The following is a 22,309-nucleotide window of genomic DNA, read 5'->3' as shown; positions in this document are numbered from 1 at the left end:
AAATACAAAAAAATGAGCTGGGCATGGTGGCACATGTCTGTAATCCCAGCTACTCGAGAAGCTGAGACATGAGAATGGCTTCAACCCTGCAGGCCAAGGTTGCAGTGAGCCGCACTGCGGCACTCCAGTCTGGGCGACAGAGCCAGACCATGTGTCAAAAAAAAAAAAAAAAAAAAAGAAAGAAAAAAAGTTACTCCCCATGGTTAACCCATTGACTTCTAGCACTAGCAAGGCCACACTGTAACTGCTTGCATGTGGGCTGACCATCCTTTAGCCACCAAGTTAAGTTCCTTGCTTAAGTAACCCACTGGCTGTTGAGCCGGACCTCAAGCCTTAGTTAAAAATTCTAGGACCATTCCTTTCTTTCCTGATACATAGAGACTGGATGCTTTCCCTGTGGGAAGACTGAGGGCTGGTGTTTTAAGTAAGACTTATTTTAGCTGGTTAAAGGCTTTTTGAGCCTCAGGGTCCCAAGTTGTGGGGGTGAGTTTTAACTGTTTGAGTTTCTCTTATGAGGTAATATAAAGGGAGAGCCATTTCCCTGTACTCAGGTATTCACAGTCTACAAAATCTGGTAATACCTATGAATCCCCTTAACTAGTAAAGGAAATACACTCAATCCTTTCCTTACCTACTTCTCTGGTCCTTTCTGTCAAGACTAGACCTAGTGACTTTACTGAAGTCTGACAGAGCTGAGTGTTAGATTTTGAGACCCTATATCCACTTTAAGCTAAGAGATTGAGGATAGCCTCAGTGCCTTCCTGAGACATCCTTAATTAGGGCACAGAGGAGAGGGTCATTTATACACTGCAAAGTTTTTACTTGAGGGTGAGAAAAACTAGATTTTTCAACAGAGTGTTTCATTAATTTCCTTCCCATTTTAGGAGCTGCCTGAGTAATAAACCACAAGAGAAGGAGGTGTGTTTCACTAAAGCTTCTCTCATCCTTTCCAAAAATGCTGAAGGATTTTCATCTAGTTTTTGGTCTGTCTTGGAAACCTTAGAGAAGTTAATAGGTTTGGCTCTAATCCCCTGCAAGTCCTTCAGCATACACATTTGTAAAAGTTTCCATCTCCATTTTCTGATGTTATCATCATAGTCCCATTTAGAGTCCTTTAAGGTCACTGCTACTTTTCTCATGGCTTTCCCTTCCCTGGAACATCCTTCATGGAGAATTTAAATACTTGGCTTACATCCTGGAAGGCCTTTATATGTGAGTGAAATTGGGGCTTTCCCAGAGTGAACTTTAGGGTCTGAGGATTAAAGGAGAACCAGTCTGCAATCAAGGGGGTTGCAGGCGTGAGGATGGGGTATTATATATTTTGAAAAGAGACAAGAGAAGAGGCATCCCTCAGTCTCTCCAGTGACCCAGAGTGGAGAGGAAGACAGTGAGAGCAGCACCCCCACCCACTGCCAACTGTTTTCCCTCTTTGGTTATTGTGTCCCAGCACCATGTTGAATGTGCCAGCCCCAAACCGTGGTACCAGAGGAGCAAAGCAGTGGGGTTAGTCATGCTTACCCATGTGGCCTTAGTGCTTTGCTGGTGATAACCCTTTGACCTCCTAGACTTGTGTGGTCTGTGTGACTCCTTGATGGATGGGTGTGTATAGTATGCTGGTAAAAGTTTTAGATTTACTTTTTTCATGTGAATATTCAGTTGTCCAAGGAGCATTTGTTTAAAGATTGTTTTGGGAATATTGTTCAGCATCTTTGTCGAAAATAAGTCAATCATAGATGGAAGTGTTTACAAGCTTTATGTTCTGTTTCATTGTTTGGATATATCTGTCGTGAAACCAGAATTGCGTTGCATTGATTTGCAGCTTTATAGAACATTTACAAATTATGAAGTGACAGTTCTTCAGTTGTGTTATCTTTTAAGATTGTTTTGGCTAGTCTAGGTCCCTTGAACTTCCATATTGATTTTAGCATTAGCTTGCTGATTTTTGCAAAGACATTAGCTGGAATTTTGATAAACCTTATTCAGTTTGTATTGTATTACCATCTTAACAGTATTAGTCTTCCAATCAGGGAACATACAATGTCTTTCCATTTATTTAGGGATGTCTTTCCGTTTATATGGGTCTATCTTACTTTTGTTCAGCAATTTTTTTTTTTTTTAGTTTTCAGTTCAACTGTGCTAAAGTGATACCAAAAGAATTTTTTGTTTTTGTTGTGAATATAAATGGAAGTTTTCCTAATTTCATTTTGGGTTTTTTAACATCTAATGTAAAGAAACATGTATCTTGTATGTAGAAATACAGTTGATATTTGTTTATTGATCTTGCATGCTGAAACTCTGTTACATTTCTTTTTTGTAGTAGTTTGTTATTGATTCTTAAATTTTTCTATGTATGGGATCATATTGTTTGCAATACAGTTAGTTTTACTTGTTCTTTTCCGATTATATAACTTCTCCTTCTGGCCTGATTTCCCTAACAAGAACTTCTAGTACAATGTTAAAAGTAATGGTGAGAACAGTCATTTTTGTCTTGTTTCTGATTGTAGTTGGCAAGCTTTCCATTTTTCAGCATAAAATACAATATAAAAAGCAGGGCTTTTGTAGATGCCTTTTATTGGGTTTAGGAAGTTCTCTTCAAATCCTAGTTTATTGAGTATTTTTATCATGAAAGGATATTGGACTTTATTAACTGTCTTGGTATATGGAGATGTTACATGTGTTTATGTCCTATATTACATTAGTTGATTTTTGTATGTTCAGCCAGGTTTATACTTCTCGAATAAATTATACTTGTCTTGGTATATAATCTTTGTTTATATGTGTTGCTTCTTAAACTGCAATAAATGATACTTGTTATGATCTATAATCTTTTTATTTGTTGCTGGATTTTGTTTCTGTTTTGTTTAGGACATTTTTAGATTTTTAAGAAACTTCCAAACTGTTTTCCAGAATGACTAACCTTATTCATTTCTACCCATAGTTTATGAATATGAATAATCCGGTTTCTCCACATTCTTTCTACATTTTGGTATTGACACTATTTTTTTTTTTTTTTTTTTTTTGAGACAGGAGTCTCACTCACTCTTTCGCCCAAGCTGGAGTGCAGTGGCACAATCTTGGCTCATTGCAAGCTCTGCCTCCCAGGTTCATGCCATTCTCCTGCCTCAGCTTCCCAAGTAGCTGGGACTACAGGTGCCTGCAACCATGCCTGGCTAATTGTTTTATATTTTTTTAGTAGTGACGGGGTTTCACCATGTTGGCCAGGGTGGTCTCAATCTCCTGACCTCGTGATCCGCCAGCCTCAGCCTCCCAAAGTGCTGGGATTACAGGCGTGAACCACCGTGCCCACCCCAGCGACACTATTTTTTAAACTTATTTTATTCTGACAGGTGTGCAGTGAAATCCCATTAATGGTTTTAATTTACATTATCCTAATGACTAGTGATGTTGAAGATCTTTCATATATTTAGTTTCTATGTGGAGTTTTTGGTGAAATGCCTTTTTATGTTTTTTTGTTCATTTGCTAATTTAAGTTTGTTATTACTGAGTTGTTTATATAATCTAGATGATAGTCATTTATTAGAAACACAGTTAGCAAATATTTTCTGACAGTCTATAGCATATCTTTTTGTCCGCTTTAACAGGTGTTTTACCAGTTGAGTTTGTAATTCTGATGAGGTCCGACTTATTTTTTCTTAGAAATCATGCTTTTTTATGTCAAATTCTGAGCACTTATTGCCTACCCATAAATCCTATTTATTGTTATATTGTTTCTCTAAAAGTTTTACTTATGTCATTCAGGTCTGATCCAGTTGAGTGATGCTTTCTTGCATTCTTTAGGTGTGAGACTTAGATCTAAACTTCTTTTTCTTCTCCCAGGTATTCCAGAACCATTTTGTGAAAGGCTGTCTTTCATTTTTAATTTATTATGTTGCTCTTGTACATTTTTCAGAAATCAGTTGGTCACATTTGTGTGGGTTGGTTTATACATTTTTTGTTTTCTTCATTGATCTTTGTTCCCATGCCTCAGAACTGTGATTACTGCAAGTACATAATGTAGTATTAAAATCAGGTAGACAGACTCATCCCAGTTTATCCTTTTTTCAAATTATTTAGTTGTTTTTAAATTTTGCTTACCATAAAAATTTTAGATAATCTGATCTTCATTTTAGATATCTGCTTCCCAGTAATAGGAGATACACTGTTTTAAATAGTAGTACATAAATTCTGTATATCGGTTTGGGGAGAATTTTGGCATGGATTTTTGAGCCCCAGAATACTGTATACCTCTTCACTGATTTAGACCTTTGAATTATTTATTCAGTGCTGGGTAGTTTTACACATACAAACCTTATACATGTTTGGTTAAATTTACAGTTAAATGTTTATGTGTCTGGTTTTACTTTGAGTAATTGTGAATGTTTTTGATGCTGTGTTTATACATTTATTACTACTCCTGTATAGGTTTGATTTTTTATATGTATATTCCATGTCCTGCAATCGTGTTAAAGTCCATGAGGCTTTTTTTTTTCTCTTTGAGGATCCTTGCAATTTTCTTTTATATAGAAAATCATACCCCTGCACGTAGGAAGAATTTTGCATCTTCCTTCTCCTTGTGTGTGCCTGTTACTTCTTTTTCTTGCCTCATTGTGTTGGTTAGAATTGCCAGTATAAAGCTCAATAGAGGTGGCTAGAGGGAGCAGTTTAGTCTTGCTTTGATCTCATGGTAAGAAAAGTATCAGTGTTTCATTGTTAAGAATAACGTTAGCCTGGAGCAGCGGCTCACACCTGTAATCCCTGTAATCACACCTGTAATCCCAACACTTTGTGAGGTTAAGGCAGGAGGATTGCCTCAGCCCAAGAGTTAGAAGCTACAGTGAGCCAAGATCTCACCCTGTCTGTTTTAGAACAGAAAAGCAAGTACAGAGGGAATAATGTTATCTCCCCCTTTTTTGTAGATGCCATTAATTGGTTTAAGAAAATTGCATTCCATTTTTGTTCTGAGACTCTTTGTCATGAATGGATGTTTTGCCAAGTGTTTTTTTCTGTATCTGTTGTTGTGATAGTGAGTTTTTTTTTTTTAGACATGGTCTCACTCTGTCACCCAGGTGAGAGGGCAGTGGCGTGATCACAGTTCACTGCAGCTTTGACTTCCCGGGCCCAAGCTATCCTCCTCCCTCAGCGTCCTGAGTAGCTAGGACTGAGGGCACATCCTACCACACGAAGCTAACTTTTTTTCTAATTTTTGTTTTTACAGAGGTGGGGTTTCGCTGTCATGCCCAGGCTTGTCCTCCCAAACCTTCGCCTCCTGTCACTGGGATTACAGGTGTGAACAGCCATGTACAGCCCAGTTTTTCTTTTCTACCCTTTTAATGTGGTGGATTACAGTGATTGTTTTTTGATTAGTTAGTTAGGCCTGCATCCCTGGAATAAACTATACTTAATCATATATCATTATTATTGTGTATTTTTTACTTTCCTTTTCTAATAATTGTTAAGGAATTTTGCATTCATATTTCTGAGGGATGCAGTCTGTAGTTTTCTTTGTAATGTTCAGGTTTTGCAGTCAGAACATTACTTACTTTATAAAATATTGGGAAGTGTTTCTTCTTTTTTTCCTCACTGAAACTATCTGGTCTTGTGATTATTTTGGGGAGTTTTAACATTACAAATTTAGTTTTTCATAATAATTATTGTTCTTTTAAAATTGTTTATATTGATTGAGTTCCTGTAATTTGTTTTTAAGAGATGTGATTTATTTTGTCTAGGCTGTCAAATTATATATTATTTCTAGTGTTCCGTATTGTTTTTTGATGTCAGCACAGTCTGCAGTCATAGCTGTTTTATTACTGATGTTAGTAATTTGTGTATTACCTTTAATAAGATTTTGTTTTACTCACTGCACTAGAAGTTTAATTATACATCCTTTTGAAAAGACAAGTCTTTAATTAATTTTCTCTGCTGTTTCTTTTAAATTTTATGGATTTTTGTTAATTCTTTAGTGTGTCCTTTATTCTGCTTTCTTCAAGCTTATATTGCTCTTTTTTTGTAGTTTCCTAAAGTAGGAGTTAAGATGATTCATTTCAGCATTTCCTCTTATCTGTGTGTTTGGTGTTAGGAACTCCCGTCTTCCACTATGTTTAAGTGTTGCATATTTTATCCAAATTTTGCTTTTTTTTGACATGCATATATATGCAAACAGGCTTATGTATATGTATATATGCATATGCCAATATATATATACATATATACCAGTATAATATACATATTATAAATATATAGATATACATGTTGCGTGCGTGTGTGTGTGTGTGTGTGTGTGTGTGTGTGTATTCCTTCCAGACAGGGCCTCACTCTGTTTGTCCAGGCTGGAATTTAGTGGTACAATCACACTCACTGCAGTCTCAGCCTCCCAGGTTCAAGCAATTCTCCCACCTCAGGCTTCCTGAGTAGCTCAGACTATAGGTATGAATCACTATGTCCAGCTAATTTTTAAATTTTTTTTATAGGGAAAAGTCTCACTGTGTGTTTTAGTCTGGGACTCAAACTTGCTTGGCCTTAAACTATTGGGCTCAAGTGATTCTCCTTCCTTGGCCTCTCAGAGTGGTGGATTACAGTCATAAGCCACCATGCTTAGCCTCAATTATATTAATTTCTGTGAAGATGACTCTTTGAGAACATAGAACTAGGACTTGAACAACAATTAATAGGAGGTTTTCATGTCATCGTAATGTAGTTGATTTATTCTTTGATTCCTGTGTAATTGTATGATTTTCATTCCTAAATTTCCTGAGGTTGGTTTTGTCACTGAAGAGGTGGTATATCTTGTGTGTTTTCTTTTGTAGGAACTTTGAAAATAAGGTTTATCCTGCTGTTGTGTGGAGTGTTCTATAAATGTCAGTTAAATCCTGTTGATTGATACTTTCGTTGATATTTTTGCAAATTTTCTGTGTAGTTCTGTCATTTGTTTAGAGAGGGTTGTTGATGTCTCTCTAATTATGATTTTGTCTCTTTTGCCTTTGATTATCTTAGTTTTTGCCTCATATATTTTGCAGTATACACATTTTGGTGCATACACGTTTAGAACTGCTGTGTCGTGTCTTGATGAAGTGATCCTTTTTCATTGTTTAGTGACCTATGACATTTTTTTCTTGTGCTGAAATCTATTTTAATCTCATTAAAATAGCTATTTCTACTTTCCTTTTATGTTTGCTGGATTTATCTTTTTGCATTCTTTTGCTTTCAACCTGTTTTCTTTTTTTTTTTTTTTTTTTTTAAGAGACGGAGTTTTGCTTTTGTTGCCTATGCTGGAGTGTAATGGCGTGGTCTCCGCTGACTGCAACCTCCGCCTCCCAGGTTCAAGCGATTTTCCTGCCTCAGCCTCCGAAGCAGCTGGGATTACAGACGCCTGCCACCATGCCCAGCTGATGTTTTTTATTTTTAGTAGAGACGGGGTTTCTATATTGGTCAGGCTGGTCTCTAACTCCCAACCTCAGGTGATTCACCCACCTCAGCCTCCCAAAGTGCTCGGATTACAGCCATGAGCCACCGTGCCCAGCCTCAGCCTGCCTATTTTGTTACACTTAATAATACAAAGAATCCCTGCTACCCCTTGCTATCATATTTTTATGTTCTGCTTATTCTCTTCTGTTTTTCATTTCTCTGTTTTTATTTTCCTACCTTCTGGAGGGTTATTGGAATATTTTTTAAATTTCTGTAGCACATTACGGTGTCTGTTTATGTAACTTTAAAGTCTTTGATAATTCTAACATCTGTCGTTTTTGTGTTGGCACCAGTCAATTCTTTTTTCATTCATGTTGATGTCTTCCTGATTCTTGATATGTCAAGTAATACTCAGTGGAAACCCAGAGATATTCATATGTTGTTTGACTCAAGGAATATTGAAACTTCTGTTTTCCTTGATTTTTGTCTGGCAACACTCAGGCAAGGGAAGGGAGGGATACCCTTGGTTGTTACCACTTGGAAGTAGAACTCCAAGTTCCCTATGCTGTCTTCCTTAACACTTGAAGGGGGTGTTCCTTATTACTGCTATGTGGGGAGGAATTTCTGACCCCCTGTGTGGTCCACACTTCTAACTTCTACCATGGTGGGAGTGACCTTTTTTGCAATGGGCAGTGATGAAAGTTCTGATTCTCTTTTAGGCACCACTCCAGCAGAATCAGGCAGGTGCTGGCTCTTTGTTACTGTCAAGTGGAGTTAGAAATCCCAGCTCACTACTTGGCCTTCTTTTTCTTCCACAGAAACCCCAGCTCACTAGTTGGCCTTCTTTATCTTCCCACAGATTTTGGCATGCTTGGTTACAGCCTTAAGAACTTTAGGGTTTTCACTCAACTTTTTGTGGTATGCATGGGGAGTGAGTCATAGTTCTTTCTATAGTTTTTGCTTGGAGTAGGACATTTATTTTCTAAGTTTTCAATTTGCATGTTTCCTGATCCATAGGTTATAGGGGTGGCTGTGGGGAGGGAGGGTGCTTTTCTTATCTGCACCTACTAATGTTGGCAGGTTGCTAGATCTTTTAGCTTCAAATCTGGAATATATGAAATAAAAGAAAATTCTGGGAATTCACTACCTTCTTGTTCCTTATATTTAGAAGTCTCTGTGAGGTCTACATTCTTCTCTTTACTTTTCAGGGACTATTTTCTTCCCTATTCTTTTCAGACTCTAAAGTTCGTGTTATGTATAATGTCCAGGAGTTCGGGTTGTATTTAATGGGAAGAATAATGAAACATCTGTTTTACCTTCACAAATCAAAATGATGTTAGTTCTTTCCAGTGAGCATTTTATCTCCTACATGTAGACAGCATTTGTTCATCATTTCTTTGTAAGTTGGAGGTTTCTGTTTGGATTTTTTGGTCTGTAACATAATTTCTAATAAACATTTTTCACCTCATGTTTGCTTTTTGTTGTAAAATGTTTAATGTAGATTACTTAGTCATCTGCTCTCTTTATGTATAACAGCATTTTTGTGTCAGGTATCCTTTGTTATTTTTTAATTACATAATTTTCAAGTTAAAAGTAACAAAGTTTATATTGGAAATAGAGGCTGTTTTTCCTGGATTTGCAATTACTTTGTCTCGCGAGTACTATTTTGTTTCCTCTACTAACACCTTTGTTCAGATATGCTCTTGGGGTGTGTGTGTGTGTGTGTGCGCGCACGCATGTGTGTATGTGATGAATGTGGTTTATTCAAAGACTTAAAGCAGTGGTTACTTAATGTAAACAAATGTAATAAATTTTGTGGTATTTATATCATTTAAATACTTTCTTTAGGCAAGTTGGACAAATGCAAGTAAAAAGCAACGTGAAAAGCTCCTTGAGTTGATACGCCGTCTTGCAGAAGATGATAAAGATGGTGTGATGGCACACAAAGTGTTGAACCTTCTTTGGAACCTGGCTCATAGTGATGATGTGCCTGTAGACATCATGGACCTTGCTCTTAGTGCCCACATAAAAATACTAGATTATAGTTGTTCCCAGGTATGGGAGTGTTTCTTTGTTCAGTTTTCTGACTTTCCTTCACAGGCAGGATAACTTAGTTACAAGATGATTCCAGTTTCTTCTATCATTTTATTTATTTATTTATTTACTTTTGAGACAGAGTCTCACTCTGTGGCCCAGGCTGAAGTGCGGTGGCGCAGTCTCGGCTTACTGCAAGCTCCGCCTCTCGGGTTCATGCCATTCTCCTGCCTCAGCCTCCCCAGTAGCTGGGACTACAGGCGCCCGCCACCACACCTGGCTAATTTTTTGTATTTTTAGTAGAGACGGGGTTTCACCGTGTTAGCCAGGATTGTATCGACCTCCTGACTTCATGATCCACCCACCTCAGCCCCACAAAGTGCTGGGATTACAGGCGTCAGCCACTGCACCCGGCCTGCCGTTTTTTATTTCTAAAGTAATCTTGAGGAATTGGCATACTATTGTCGTATAAGCCTGGCTACCCATTCTCCACCCTTGGGTTTTCCAGCCAGATTTTATATCTCATTCACTAAGCATTTTTGCCTCACTGAGACAAAGATGTTAATAGGTAGAACATATTGTATTCATATTGTAACTAAATATGTAGTGCTAATACAGATCATAAAGATTTAAAAGCAGTAAGTGACTTTAGAGGTATAAGGGTAATTACATTTTATTTGCTAGTAAGAAGTTAGTAAGATTAACAGAATATGTTGGCTTCCCTATCAGCAAATCACAACAGCTTCCCAATGTTTAACCGATGTGCCTTATGCTACAAATTTTAAGTATTAAAACTTCACAAAACTCAATGAAATGCAGTAGCCACCATTCAGACAAATGTTTTAAAATCATACTAACTGTAAATGTGCTGGTATTTGGGAACTGTGTCTTGGTACAGATATTTCTGAATCATGGAACATTAAATTTATAGTAGCGCCTTACATTTTGGTGTTCTCTTTATAACTTCAAAATAATATATTTAGAGCATTTTGTTTGACTGAACTCTTTTACAATTACATCATAAATTTGGTGATGCTAAGTTTAGAAGGTTTCCTATTTTGTAAGTCTCAAAATAATTTTGAAGGTAGAATTACATTGAGTATTGATCCACTTACAGTATAAATTTTTTTCATGTATAAGGATCGAGATGCACAGAAGATCCAGTGGATAGATCACTTTATAGAAGAACTTCGCACAAATGACAAGTGGGTAATTCCTGCTCTGAAACAAATAAGAGAAATTTGTAGTTTGTTTGGTGAAGCACCTCAAAATTTGAGGTAAGACTTTTTTAATAGAGAATTTTCTTATTTTTATCTGTATATTATGTTGGAAATGGTATATGAAAGCAAATTTTAAAGAAAGAAAACCATGGTGGGAAAACAAGAAATTTCTAAGAGTTTGTTTACAACAAAATAAGGATCCTTGATGATATTCAACTTCTTTGTATTTTATGACACAGATAGGTAAGTGATATATCCAATACTAAATAGCAATTAAGTATAATAGCGACATTACCGCCTTTCAGGTCTTAGTTCAGAATTGTCTCTGACTTCCAGCAGATGTATCAGATAGTATGCCATGTGTTGTATTTATCTTACTCCTCATTTTACTCTATCCTTTCCACTGTTAACTCTGTCTTGGCTCAATATTCCTTGTAGTTACAAATAGTATTTGTTATTTATTTAATTGATTTAATCTAACATTTTTAACATTTGTGGGGGGAACACCTCTTTCTTGAGTTTTAAAAATTAGACTACAAAGTGATTTAAATTATAAAACATGACAAGACTGTTTAAAGATTTTTTTACTCATAATTATTTTAGCTAGATTTTCTTTAATTTTAAATGTTTGGTGTTATATGTTAAATTGTGGTTATTTAAATTATTTATTTTATTTTATTGTAACATATTGAAAATTAATGAAATAAAAGGAAAAATAACATGGAGAAACCTGTGTTAGTTGAAGAAAATTCTCAGTGCAGTTAGGATTCCCAGTGATGAACTCCAGGCTTATCTAACTAGCTGTAATCTTAGGAAGATTCTCTCATGGGTGCTGCGGCTCATGCCTGTAATCCTAGCACTTTGGGAGGCTGAGGCAGGTGGATGACTTGAGGTCAGGAGTTCAAGAGCAGCCTCACCAACATGGTGAAACCCCGTCTCTACTAAAAATACAAGAAATTAGCTGGGCGTGGTGACAGGCGCTTATAGTCCCGGCTACTTGGGAGGCTGAGGCAGGAGAATTGCTTGAACCTGGGAGGCTGAGGTTGCAGTGAGCAGAAATTGCACCCTTGTATTCCAGCCTGGGCAACCTGGGTGAAACTCTGTCTCAAAAAAAAAAAAAAGATTGTCTCATGGTGTATGGACATTTGTCTTGCGTATCAGATGACGATTTATCAAGATGCTTTATAGCTTAGATTGATATAATTATGCCCCAAAGAGAGTTTTTGTGTTGATAGAAGCTTAAAATGCCATCTGTATTTTGTGATTTTTTTTCAAGTTGACTTTTGACTCTATTTTTCTAATGTTGGAAATATTACAGGAAATTTGAAAGTTTCATGGGAATAAACAGTGGAAAAAAAACTTATGAAGGACACATTTTGATTATTTCTCTATATATATCGTTTGTCTTTTATCAGACTTATCTATTTACTATAGATAGATGCAGTACATATACTTTCTTAAGACTGGTGACCTCATTACCAGTAGATTAGTAATGATTGTGAGTTGATTGGTTTCGTCAATAATGACAAAATAGGAAGGAAAAGAGAACTATGTATTTTTTGTGATAACCCCAGGTAAAAGGGTGTGAACTCATTGTTCCGGAATGTACCTGGATGTCTGATATTCTTCATGATGCAACACATGTGCTTTGATACTGATAGATACTTTTTATTTTTAAATAGGAATACTGAAATGGATATTTGGTTGGAGGCATGGATTATATTTTTTACAGGGTTTGATATTTTGTTAAGGGGAGGATATTGACCATATTTTGTTAAGAATGTATAGCATTAAAAAATTTTAAAGTAGTAGCTAGAATTTAGCTTCTGTAAACTCTTAATTATAGCAATTTTCATGTGCTTTATTATACTGTTAAGTTCTTCTTATTTCAGTCAAACTCAGCGAAGTCCCCACATATTTTATCGCCATGATTTAATCAACCAGCTTCAACAAAATCATGCTTTAGTTACTTTGGTAGCAGAAAACCTTGCAACCTACATGAATAGCATCAGATTGTATGCTGGAGGTATGTATGATAAGCTAAAATTAACTATGGGGAATCAATTTTGTTTTGCTCTAAATGTTAATAACCTAAGAAATGACAACATTTATTTTTGAATGAGAAAAAATAGAAGTGGATTTATACTTCATATTGCATTCACTTAAGGAATATGATCTACTTGGTATCCCAAATCTTAGGCAACCTAAACTCTAGGCCACCTTTCCCAGTGTCTTTATTAAATGCATGTCTACTTACTCATCCTTCTTCTTGGTATCTTTTCTTTCATACCTGGGAGCTCTGCCTGTTTGTATCTATGGTAGGTTATAATTCTCTTGGGTCTCTTTAGTGTGTACTCAAGTCATTACGCTTTTGCTCTTTTTTTGAGGGGAACGGAGTCTCACTCTGTGGCCCAGGCCAAAGTGCAGTGGTACAGTCTCAGTTCATTGCAGTATCTGCTTCTCTGGCCCAAGTGATCCTCCCACCTCAGTCTCCTGAGTAGCTAGGACCACAGGCACCCACCACTATGCCCTGCTGTTTCATATTTTTAGCTGAGACAGGGTTTCGCCATGTTGACCAGGCTGATCTTGAACTCATGGGCTCAAGTGTTCCTCCTGCCTTGGCCTCCCAGAGTGCTGGGATTACAGGCTGAGCCACCATGCCCAGCTTAATTTGTTATTAATTTTGCCTGATTCTGTTATTACATATATTATAGTTCTTAATAATTCTGAAATATTGTTATCCATTGTTTAAAGAGCTTATTAGAAATTCATTGGATTTGTTATCACTAGATGTGTTGTTGGTTCTTAGACTATGAAATATTTTAAAACTGTTTCTTGTATTATACTTCTCAACAGTCTTTTAGTATATGCTATATGGAGATCTATCTTGGCATGTTGAAGGTTAATTTGAATGTTATTTGTACTCTTAACAGTTTTAATACATTTTGTGTGCTGGAGCACACAGTAGTCTTTCTACATGTATAGTTGTATGCACCTTTCCCCAAAAGTTCATAAAACGTCTGTGTCCCAAATCAACCACTTCACAGGCCCAATTTTTATGATTATAGAGGAGAAAAACTTTTATTGTCCAATGTTGAAGCCAAGATTTATCATAATGTTGAACTGAAATTGCTGCTTAATTGGTATGCTACATTAGTGTCTGTGGAATTCAATCATATATGTTGAAAATGTGGATATTTGTATTATTAACTGTTTGAAAAGCATAGTAGAGTCTCGGTATGGTTGAGTTTGTAAAAATCCTCAAGTTTTTGCTTAATGCTTCCTTTTAAAGTCACATAAAATAATAGAAAACTTAAGTAACTCCCAGTTACCTCTAATTATTTCATTGGCTTCTGTTCCTCTCACATTTTACCCACTCTTTTTACCCTTGTTGTAGAACTATAAAAGCAATCTGAGCATCAGATGCTGCATGCATTTCAATCCTGCCAGTCAGGTTCAGAAGCTCAAAGGCAAAAGTGGTAGGACAGGCAAGCCCATATAGGCATGTAACCAACCTTGCTGGCCCCTTTCTTTATGAAGAGCAGCTAAAACCAGTGAAAGCAACATAAAATTTGCATATCGTTCTCTTAAATTCTGTATCACCTGAAGCCTTGCTTGTACCTTCTTGAAGGTACAAAGGCCCTCCCAGAGGCCAATGAAGACCCTCCCCAAAAGTGATCACAACTAGATACTTAACTCCAATGATAATTTTATTCATTTTGGGTGGTTTTGTCTGTAATTGTAATGTTATCGTCAACAATTGAAGGCCTAATTTCCAATTCAGTCAAGAGGAAAGGCACAGGTGCATTCCAGCCTCACTAGGGTGCTCTGTTTATTTGTTCAAATTCTAGTTGAGTTCTTGACTGATGTCTTATGATCATGAGTCAAGAAATGAAGAAATTCCACATTCTCATGTTCATATTATTTGTTTATAAAATTGAAGTTGGAATGTAGGCTTTATAGTTAAACTACTGTAAAGTTTATATAGTTAAATACACAATTAGATTTATATAGTTTATATAGTTGAACCTACCTCCAACTGAGTGACTTGCAAAGTACTTAAGTCTTCTGTGATTAAGATTTACCAAATTTGTGAAACAAGAATAACAGTAGTATATACCTACTTTATAAATGAGTTAATACTTTCTAGAACATAGTATTTGCCAGAATGTTACCTGTATACAGCACATGCTTGAACACTTTCTGTAATTATACAGTCCCCTGAATTCATTGATTATGTTTTCTAGAACTAATCATTTACCTTTAATATTTTCCATTTCTGAGTAATATTGCTCATTCTGAGTAATGTTGCTGAATAATGTCAGTTTGTTCTTAAATATAGGGACACAATTTCTCTCACTAAAACTTTTATATGATTATGATTATATAAACCAATACCAACAAAAACTATGGTGATTGCATCTTAGAAATTTCTTCAAGCATAAGATGTAATATGCCAATAGATTTGAAGTTCTTACAGTTTACTAATGTTTTCTTAGTTTCTGATAATCATTTCATTAGTCTGTATTCTGACTATATACGATACTACTAGTTGTTTATTTTTGTAAAAACATTTCGCCAGTGGCATGGTCAGCTAATTTGATGTTATTTTAGATAACAAAGTAACATTAAAATTTTACTTATGGCAAAAATGAGTGCCCTTGTCTCACTACTTGAATTTAGCCAGGAATACTTCCTGAATGACATTTTTCAAAAACTTTATGTGCATCAACAAACTATCAACCACTTTGTTTATCTCATTGAAAGGATGGTATTTGTGATGATTTACTTACACGAGTATTATATGTCATTTTTCCTGATTTCTGAATAAAATTTGTAGGATTTACACTAATTACAGGGCACATTACTGTTCAAGAAAATGTCTTTTTCTAAGAATTGTCATTTAAACGTCTTGTGTTCTTTCTACTTTCATTATGACACTTGATTCTTTTGGGGACAAGTTGCCGCAGGAAAAAAGTGTCTTCACAAGTGTCACTCAGCAACAATATCAGTGCTTAATGCAGAATCTGGCTTTGATTCAGTCACTAATTCTACTTCATTTTCTTTGTGGGTTTTTTTTTTTTTTTTTTTTTTGAGACAGGTTCCTACTGTCTGACCCAGGCTGCAGTGCAGCAGTATGATCTCTGCTCACTACAGTTTCTGCCTCCCAGGTTCAGGTGATTCTCCTGTCTCAGCCTCCCAAGTAGCTGAGATTAGAGGAATGAGCCACCATGCCTGGCTAATTTTTGTATTTTTATTAGAGACAAAGTTTCATCCTGTTGGTAAGGCTGGTCTTGAACTCCTGGCCTCAAGTAATCTGCCTGCCTTGGCCTCCCAAAGTGCTGGGATTACAGATGTGAGCTACTGTGCCTGTCCTTACCTCATTTTCGCATGCCAGCTATGAAGTACTATTAAATCTTCAGTGTGGGTTCTTCTGATCTAAAAAATATTTTGAACTAAAGTGATTAATTTCATGAAGTTTATATCCCTTTGACAATGTAGGCTTTGTACTGGAAAGTACAGGATGAACTTTAAACATCCTACTGTGCCAGAAATTGTAAAAAGTTTTTAGAAAATCATATTGACATATCAAAAAGACATAGGATTTGCCTCTCAGTAGTCAAATCTGTGACAATTTGGGCATCAAAATAATTATACTTATGACATAACTGCTTTACAATATGAGTCCTTTATGTTGATTAAAATAAATGGAGAACAATGCCAACTAAAAACATAGGAAAAAACAACAGATGATAAAAGAAGTAGCTGAAAGTCTAATAAGAAACAGATTACTGACTCAGTGTCAAAGTATCCTCCCAGAAGTTTATACAAAGAGAAAAATACTAACTTTTCAGTGGAGAAATGTGGCAGAAACACCTTAAATAAGTGATCTAAAACATAATTAATAAAGGACACACTGACGTGGCTTCTGATAATATGTGAAATGAACATAGGATATTTTTGGGGTATTTTGTTCAAATCATTGCAAAACCTGAATCTATAGAAAATACAGAATGCAAATTGAGTGGTGTAAGTGGCTTTATTCTTTAAAATGGTTAAAATAAAGAAACACAGAAAAGATAAAAGGAAACTTTAGGTAAAAGAAAGCTACTTGTAGTATATGAGCCAGAGTTTTATTCTAGACTTGCAGAAAAGAAAGCATAGGGAGGAGCCAAGATGGCCGAATAGGAACAGCTCCGGTCTACAGCTCCCAGCGTGAGCGACACAGAAGATGGGTGATTTCTGCATTTCCATCTGAGGTACCAGGTTCATCTCACTAGGGAGTGCCAGACAGTGGGCGCAGGCCAGTGGGTGCACGCACCGTGCGCGAGCCGAAGCAGGGCGAGGCATTGCCTCACCTGGGAAGCGCAAGGGGTCAGGGAGTTCCCTTTCCAAGTCAAAGAAAGGGGTGACGGACGCACCTGGAAAATCGGGTCACTCCCACTCGAATATTGCGCTTTTCAGACCGGCTTAAAAAACAGCGCACCACGAGACTATATCCCACACCTGACTCGGAGGGTCCTACGCCCACGGAATCTCGCTGATTGCTAGTGCAGCAGTCTGAGATCAAACTGCAAGGCGGCAGCGAGGCTGGGGGAGGGGCGCCCGCCATTGCCCAGGCTTGCTTAGGTAAACAAAGCCGGGAAGCTCGAACTGGGTGGAGCCCACCACAGCTCAAGGAGGCTTGCCTGCCTCTGTAGGCTCCACCTCTGGGGGCAGGGCACAGACAAAAAGACAGCAGTAACCTCTGCAGACTTAAATGTCCCAGTCTGACAGCTTTGAAGAGAGCAGTGGTTCTCCCAGCACGCAGCTGGAGATCTGAGAACGGGCAGACTGCCTCCTCAAGTGGTTCCCTGACCCCTGACCCCCGAGCAGCCTAACTGGGAGGCACCCCCCAGCAGGGGCACACTGACACCTCACACGACAGGGTATTCCAACAGACCTGCAGTTGAGGGTTTGAAGTTGCAGTTTGAAGGAAAACTAACAAACAGAAAGGACATCCACACCGAAAACCCATCTGTACATCACCATCATCAAAGACCAAAAGTAGATAAAACCACAAAGATGGGGAAAAAACAGAACAGAAAAACTGGAAACTCTAAAACGCAGAGCACCTCTCCTCCTCCAAAGGAACACAGTTCCTCACCAGCAACGGAACAAAGCTGGATGGAGAATGATTTTGACGAGCTGAGAGAAGAAGGCTTCAGACCATCAAATTACTCTGAGCTACGGGAGGACATTCAAACCAAAGGCAAAGAAGTTGAAAACTTTGAAAAAAATTTAGACGAATGTATAACTAGAATAACCAATACAGAGAAGTGCTTAAAGGAGCTGATGGAGCTGAAAACCAAGGCTCGAGAACTACGTGAAGAATGCAGAAGCCTCAGGAGCCGATGCGATCAACCGGAAGAAAGGGTATCAGCAATGGAAGATGAAATGAATGAAATGAAGCGAGAAGGGAAGTCTAGAGAAAAAAGAATAAAAAGAAATGAGCAAAGCCTCCAAGAAGTATGGGACTATGTGAAAAGACCAAATCTACGTCTGATTGGTGTACTTGAAAGTGATGGGGAGAATGGAACCAAGTTGGAAAACACTCTGCAGGATATTATCCGGGAGAACTTCCCCAGTCTAGCAAGGCAGGCCAACATTCAGATTCAGGAAATACAGAGAACGCCACAAAGATACTCCTCGAGAAGAGCAACTCCAAGACACATAATTGTCAGATTCACCAAAGTTGAAATGAAGGAAAAAATGTTAAGGGCAGCCAGAGAGAAAGGTCGGGTTACCCTCAAAGGGAAGCCCATCAGACTAACAGCGGATTTCTCGGCAGAAACCCTACAAGCCAGAAGAGAGTGGGGGCCAATATTCAACATTCTTAAAGAAAAGAATTTTCAACCCAGAATTTCATATCCAGCCAAACTAAGCTTCATAAGTGAAGGAGGAATAAAATACTTTACAGACAAGCAAATGCTGAGAGATTTTGTCACCACCAGGCCTGCCCTAAAAGAGCTCCTGAAGGAAGCGCTAAACATGGAAAGGAACAACCGGTACCAGCCGCTGCAAAATCATGCCAAAATGTAAAGACCATCGAGACTAGAAAGAAACTACATCAACTAATGAGCAAAATCACCAGCTAACATCATAATGACAGGATCAAATTCACACATAACAATATTGACTTTAAATGTAAATGGACTAAATGCTCCAATTAAAAGACACAGACTGGCAAGTTGGATAAAGAGTCAAGACCCATCAGTGTGCTGTATTCAGGAAACCCATCTCACGTGCAGAGACACACATAGGCTCAAAATAAAAGGATGGAGGAAGATCTACCAAGCAAATGGAAAACAAAAAAAGGCAGGGGTTGCAATCCTAGTCTCTGATAAAACAGACTTTAAACCAACAAAGATCAAAAGAGACAAAGAAGGCCATTACATAATGGTAAAGGGATCAATTCAACAAGAGGAGCTAACTATCCTAAATATATATGCACCCAATACAGGAGCACCCAGATTCATAAAGCAAGTCCTGAGTGACGTACAAAGAGACTTAGACTCCCACACATTAATAATGGGAGACTTTAACACCCCACTGTCAACATTAGACAGATCAACGAGACAGAAAGTCAACAAGGATACCCAGGAATTGAACTCAGCTCTGCACCAAGCGGACCTAATAGACATCTACAGAACTCTCCACCCCAAATCAACAGAATATACATTTTTTTCAGCACCACACCACACCTATTCCAAAATTGACCACATAGTTGGAAGTAAAGCTCTCCTCAGCAAATGTAAAAGAACAGAAATTATAACAAACTGTCTCTCAGACCACAGTGCAATCAAACTAGAACTCAGGATTAAAAATCTCACTCAAAGCCGCTCAACTGCATGGAAACTGAACAACCTGCTCCTGAATGACTACTGGGTTCATAACGAAATGAAGGCAGAAATAAAGATGTTCTTTGGAACCAGTGAGAACAAAGACACAACATACCAGAATCTCTGGGATGCATTCAAAGCAGTGTGTAGAGGGAAATTTATAGCACTAAATGCCCACAAGAGAAAGCAGGAAAGATCCAAAATTGACACCCTAACATCACAATTAAAAGAACTAGAAAAGCAAGAGCAAACACATTCAAAAGCTAGCAGAAGGCAAGAAATAACTAAAATCAGAGCAGAACTGAAGGAAATAGAGACACAAAAAACCCTTCAAAAAATCAATGAATCCAGGAGCTGGTTTTTTGAAAGGATCAACAAAATTGATAGACCACTAGCAAGACTAATAAAGAAAAAAAGAGAGAAGAATCAAATAGACACAATAAAAAATGATAAAGGGGATATCACCACCGATCCCACAGAAATACAAACTACCATCAGAGAATACTACAAACACCTCTACGCAAATAAACTAGAAAATCTAGAAGAAATGGATACATTCCTCGACACATACACTCTCCCAAGACTAAACCAGGAAGAAGTTGAATCTCTGAATAGACCAATAACAGGAGCTGAAATTGTAGCAATAATCAATAGTTTACCAACCAAAAAGAGTCCAGGACCAGATGGATTCACAGCCGAATTCTACCAGAGGTACAAGGAGGAACTGGTACCATTGCTTCTGAAACTATTCCAATCAATAGAAAAAGAGGGAATCCTCCCTAACTCATTTTATGAGGCCAGCATCATTCTGATACCAAAGCCGAGCAGAGACACAACCAAAAAAGAGAATTTTAGACCAATATCCTTGATGAACATTGATGCAAAAATCCTCAATAAAATACTGGCAAACCGAATCCAGCAGCACATCAAAAAGCTTATCCACCATGATCAAGTGGGCTTCATCCCTGGGATGCAAGGCTGGTTCAATATACGCAAATCAATAAATGTAATCCAGCATATAAACAGAGCCAAAGACAAAAACCACATGATTATCTCAATAGATGCAGAAAAAGCCTTTGACAAAATTCAACAACCCTTCATGCTAAAAACTCTCAATAAATTAGGTATTGATGGGACGTATTTCAAAATAATAAGAGCTATCTATGACAAACCCACAGCCAATATCATACTGAATGGGCAGAAACTGGAAGCATTCCCTTTGAAAACTGGCACAAGACAGGGATGCCCTCTCTCACCGCTCCTATTCAACATAGTGTTGGAAGTTCTGGCCAGGGCAATCAGGCAGGAGAAGGAAATAAAGGGTATTCAATTAGGAAAAGAGGAAGTCAAATTGTCCCTGTTTGCAGACGACATGATTGTTTATCTAGAAAACCCCATTGTCTCAGCCCAAAATCTCCTTAAGCTGATAAGCAAGTAAAGCAAAGTCTCAGGATACAAAATCAATGTACAAAAATCACAAGCATTCTTATACACCAACAACAGACAAACAGAGAGCCAAATCATGAGTGAACTCCCATTCACAATTGCTTCAAAGAGAATAAAATACCTAGGAATCCAACTTCCAAGGGATGTGAAGGACCTCTTCAAGGAGAACTACAAACCACTGCTCGAAGAAATAAAAGAGGATACAAACAAATGGAAGAACATTCCATGCTCATGGGTAGGAAGAATCAATATCGTGAAAATGGCCATACTGCCCAAGGTAATTTACAGATTCAATGCCATCCCCATCAAGCTACCAATGACTTTCTTCACAGAATTGGAAAAAACTACTTTAAAGTTCATATGGAACCAAAAAAGAGCCCGCATTGCCAAGTCAATCCTAAGCCAAAAGAACAAAGCTGGAGGCATCACACTACCTGACTTCAAACTATACTACAAGGCTGCAGTAACCAAAACAGCATGGTACTGGTACCAAAACAGAGATATAGATCAATGGAACAGAACAGAGCCCTCAGAAATAACGCCGCATACCTACAACTATCTGATCTTTGACAAACCTGAGAAAAACAAGCAATGGGGAAAGGATTCCCTATTTAATAAATGGTGCTGGGAAAACTGGCTAGCCATATGTAGAAAGCTGAAACTGGATCCCTTCCTTACACCTTATACAAAAATCAATTCAAGATGGATTAAAGATTTAAACGTTAGACCTAAAACCATAAAAACCCTAGAAGAAAACCTAGGCATTACCATTCAGGACATAGGCGTGGGCAAGGACTTCATGTCCAAAACACCAAAAGCAATGGCAACAAAAGCCAAAATTGACAAATGGGATCTAATTAAACTAAAGAGCTTCTGCACAGCAAAAGAAACTACCATCAGAGTGAACAGGCAACCTACAACATGGGAGAAAATTTTCGCAACCTACTCATCTGACAAAGGGCTAATATCCAGAATCTACAATGAACTCAAACAAATTTACAAGAAAAAAACAACCCCATCAAAAAGTGGGCGAAGGATATGAACAGACACTTCTCAAAAGAAGACATTTATGCAGCCAAAAAACACATGAAAAAATGCTCATCATCACTGGCCATCAGAGAAATGCAAATCAAAACCACTATGAGATATCATCTCACACCAGTTAGAATGACAATCATTAAAAAGTCAGGAAACAACAGGTGCTGGAGAGGATGTGGAGAAATAGGAACACTTTTACACTGTTGGTGGGACTGTAAACTAGTTCAACCATTGTGGAAGTCAGTGTGGCGATTCCTCAGGGATCTAGAACTAGAAATACCATTTGAC

At 37.6% G+C, this 22,309-nt stretch overlaps 1 protein-coding gene across 10 annotated transcripts in view; it reads left to right on the top strand.

The window, feature by feature from the left end:
• The window catches only part of USP9Y (ubiquitin specific peptidase 9 Y-linked), a 204,442-nt gene that overhangs the window by 85,460 nt on the left and 96,673 nt on the right, over positions 1 to 22,309 (top strand). For all 10 annotated transcript variants that reach the window (XM_055377209.2, XM_055377205.2, XM_063703409.1 and 7 more), the window contains 3 exons: positions 9,250 to 9,456; positions 10,576 to 10,712; positions 12,548 to 12,681. In XM_055377209.2, the coding sequence (XP_055233184.1) occupies positions 9,250 to 9,456; positions 10,576 to 10,712; positions 12,548 to 12,681 (478 nt within the window). The remainder of the gene's footprint in view (positions 1 to 9,249; positions 9,457 to 10,575; positions 10,713 to 12,547; positions 12,682 to 22,309) is intronic.

The sequence above is a fragment of the Gorilla gorilla genome, chromosome Y, assembly GCF_029281585.2.
Source record: "Gorilla gorilla gorilla isolate KB3781 chromosome Y, NHGRI_mGorGor1-v2.1_pri, whole genome shotgun sequence".
Classification (NCBI taxonomy): Eukaryota; Metazoa; Chordata; class Mammalia; order Primates; family Hominidae; genus Gorilla; species Gorilla gorilla.
The sequence above is the reverse complement of the archived record's forward strand: the minus strand, read 5'-3'. Positions and strand labels throughout refer to the sequence as shown.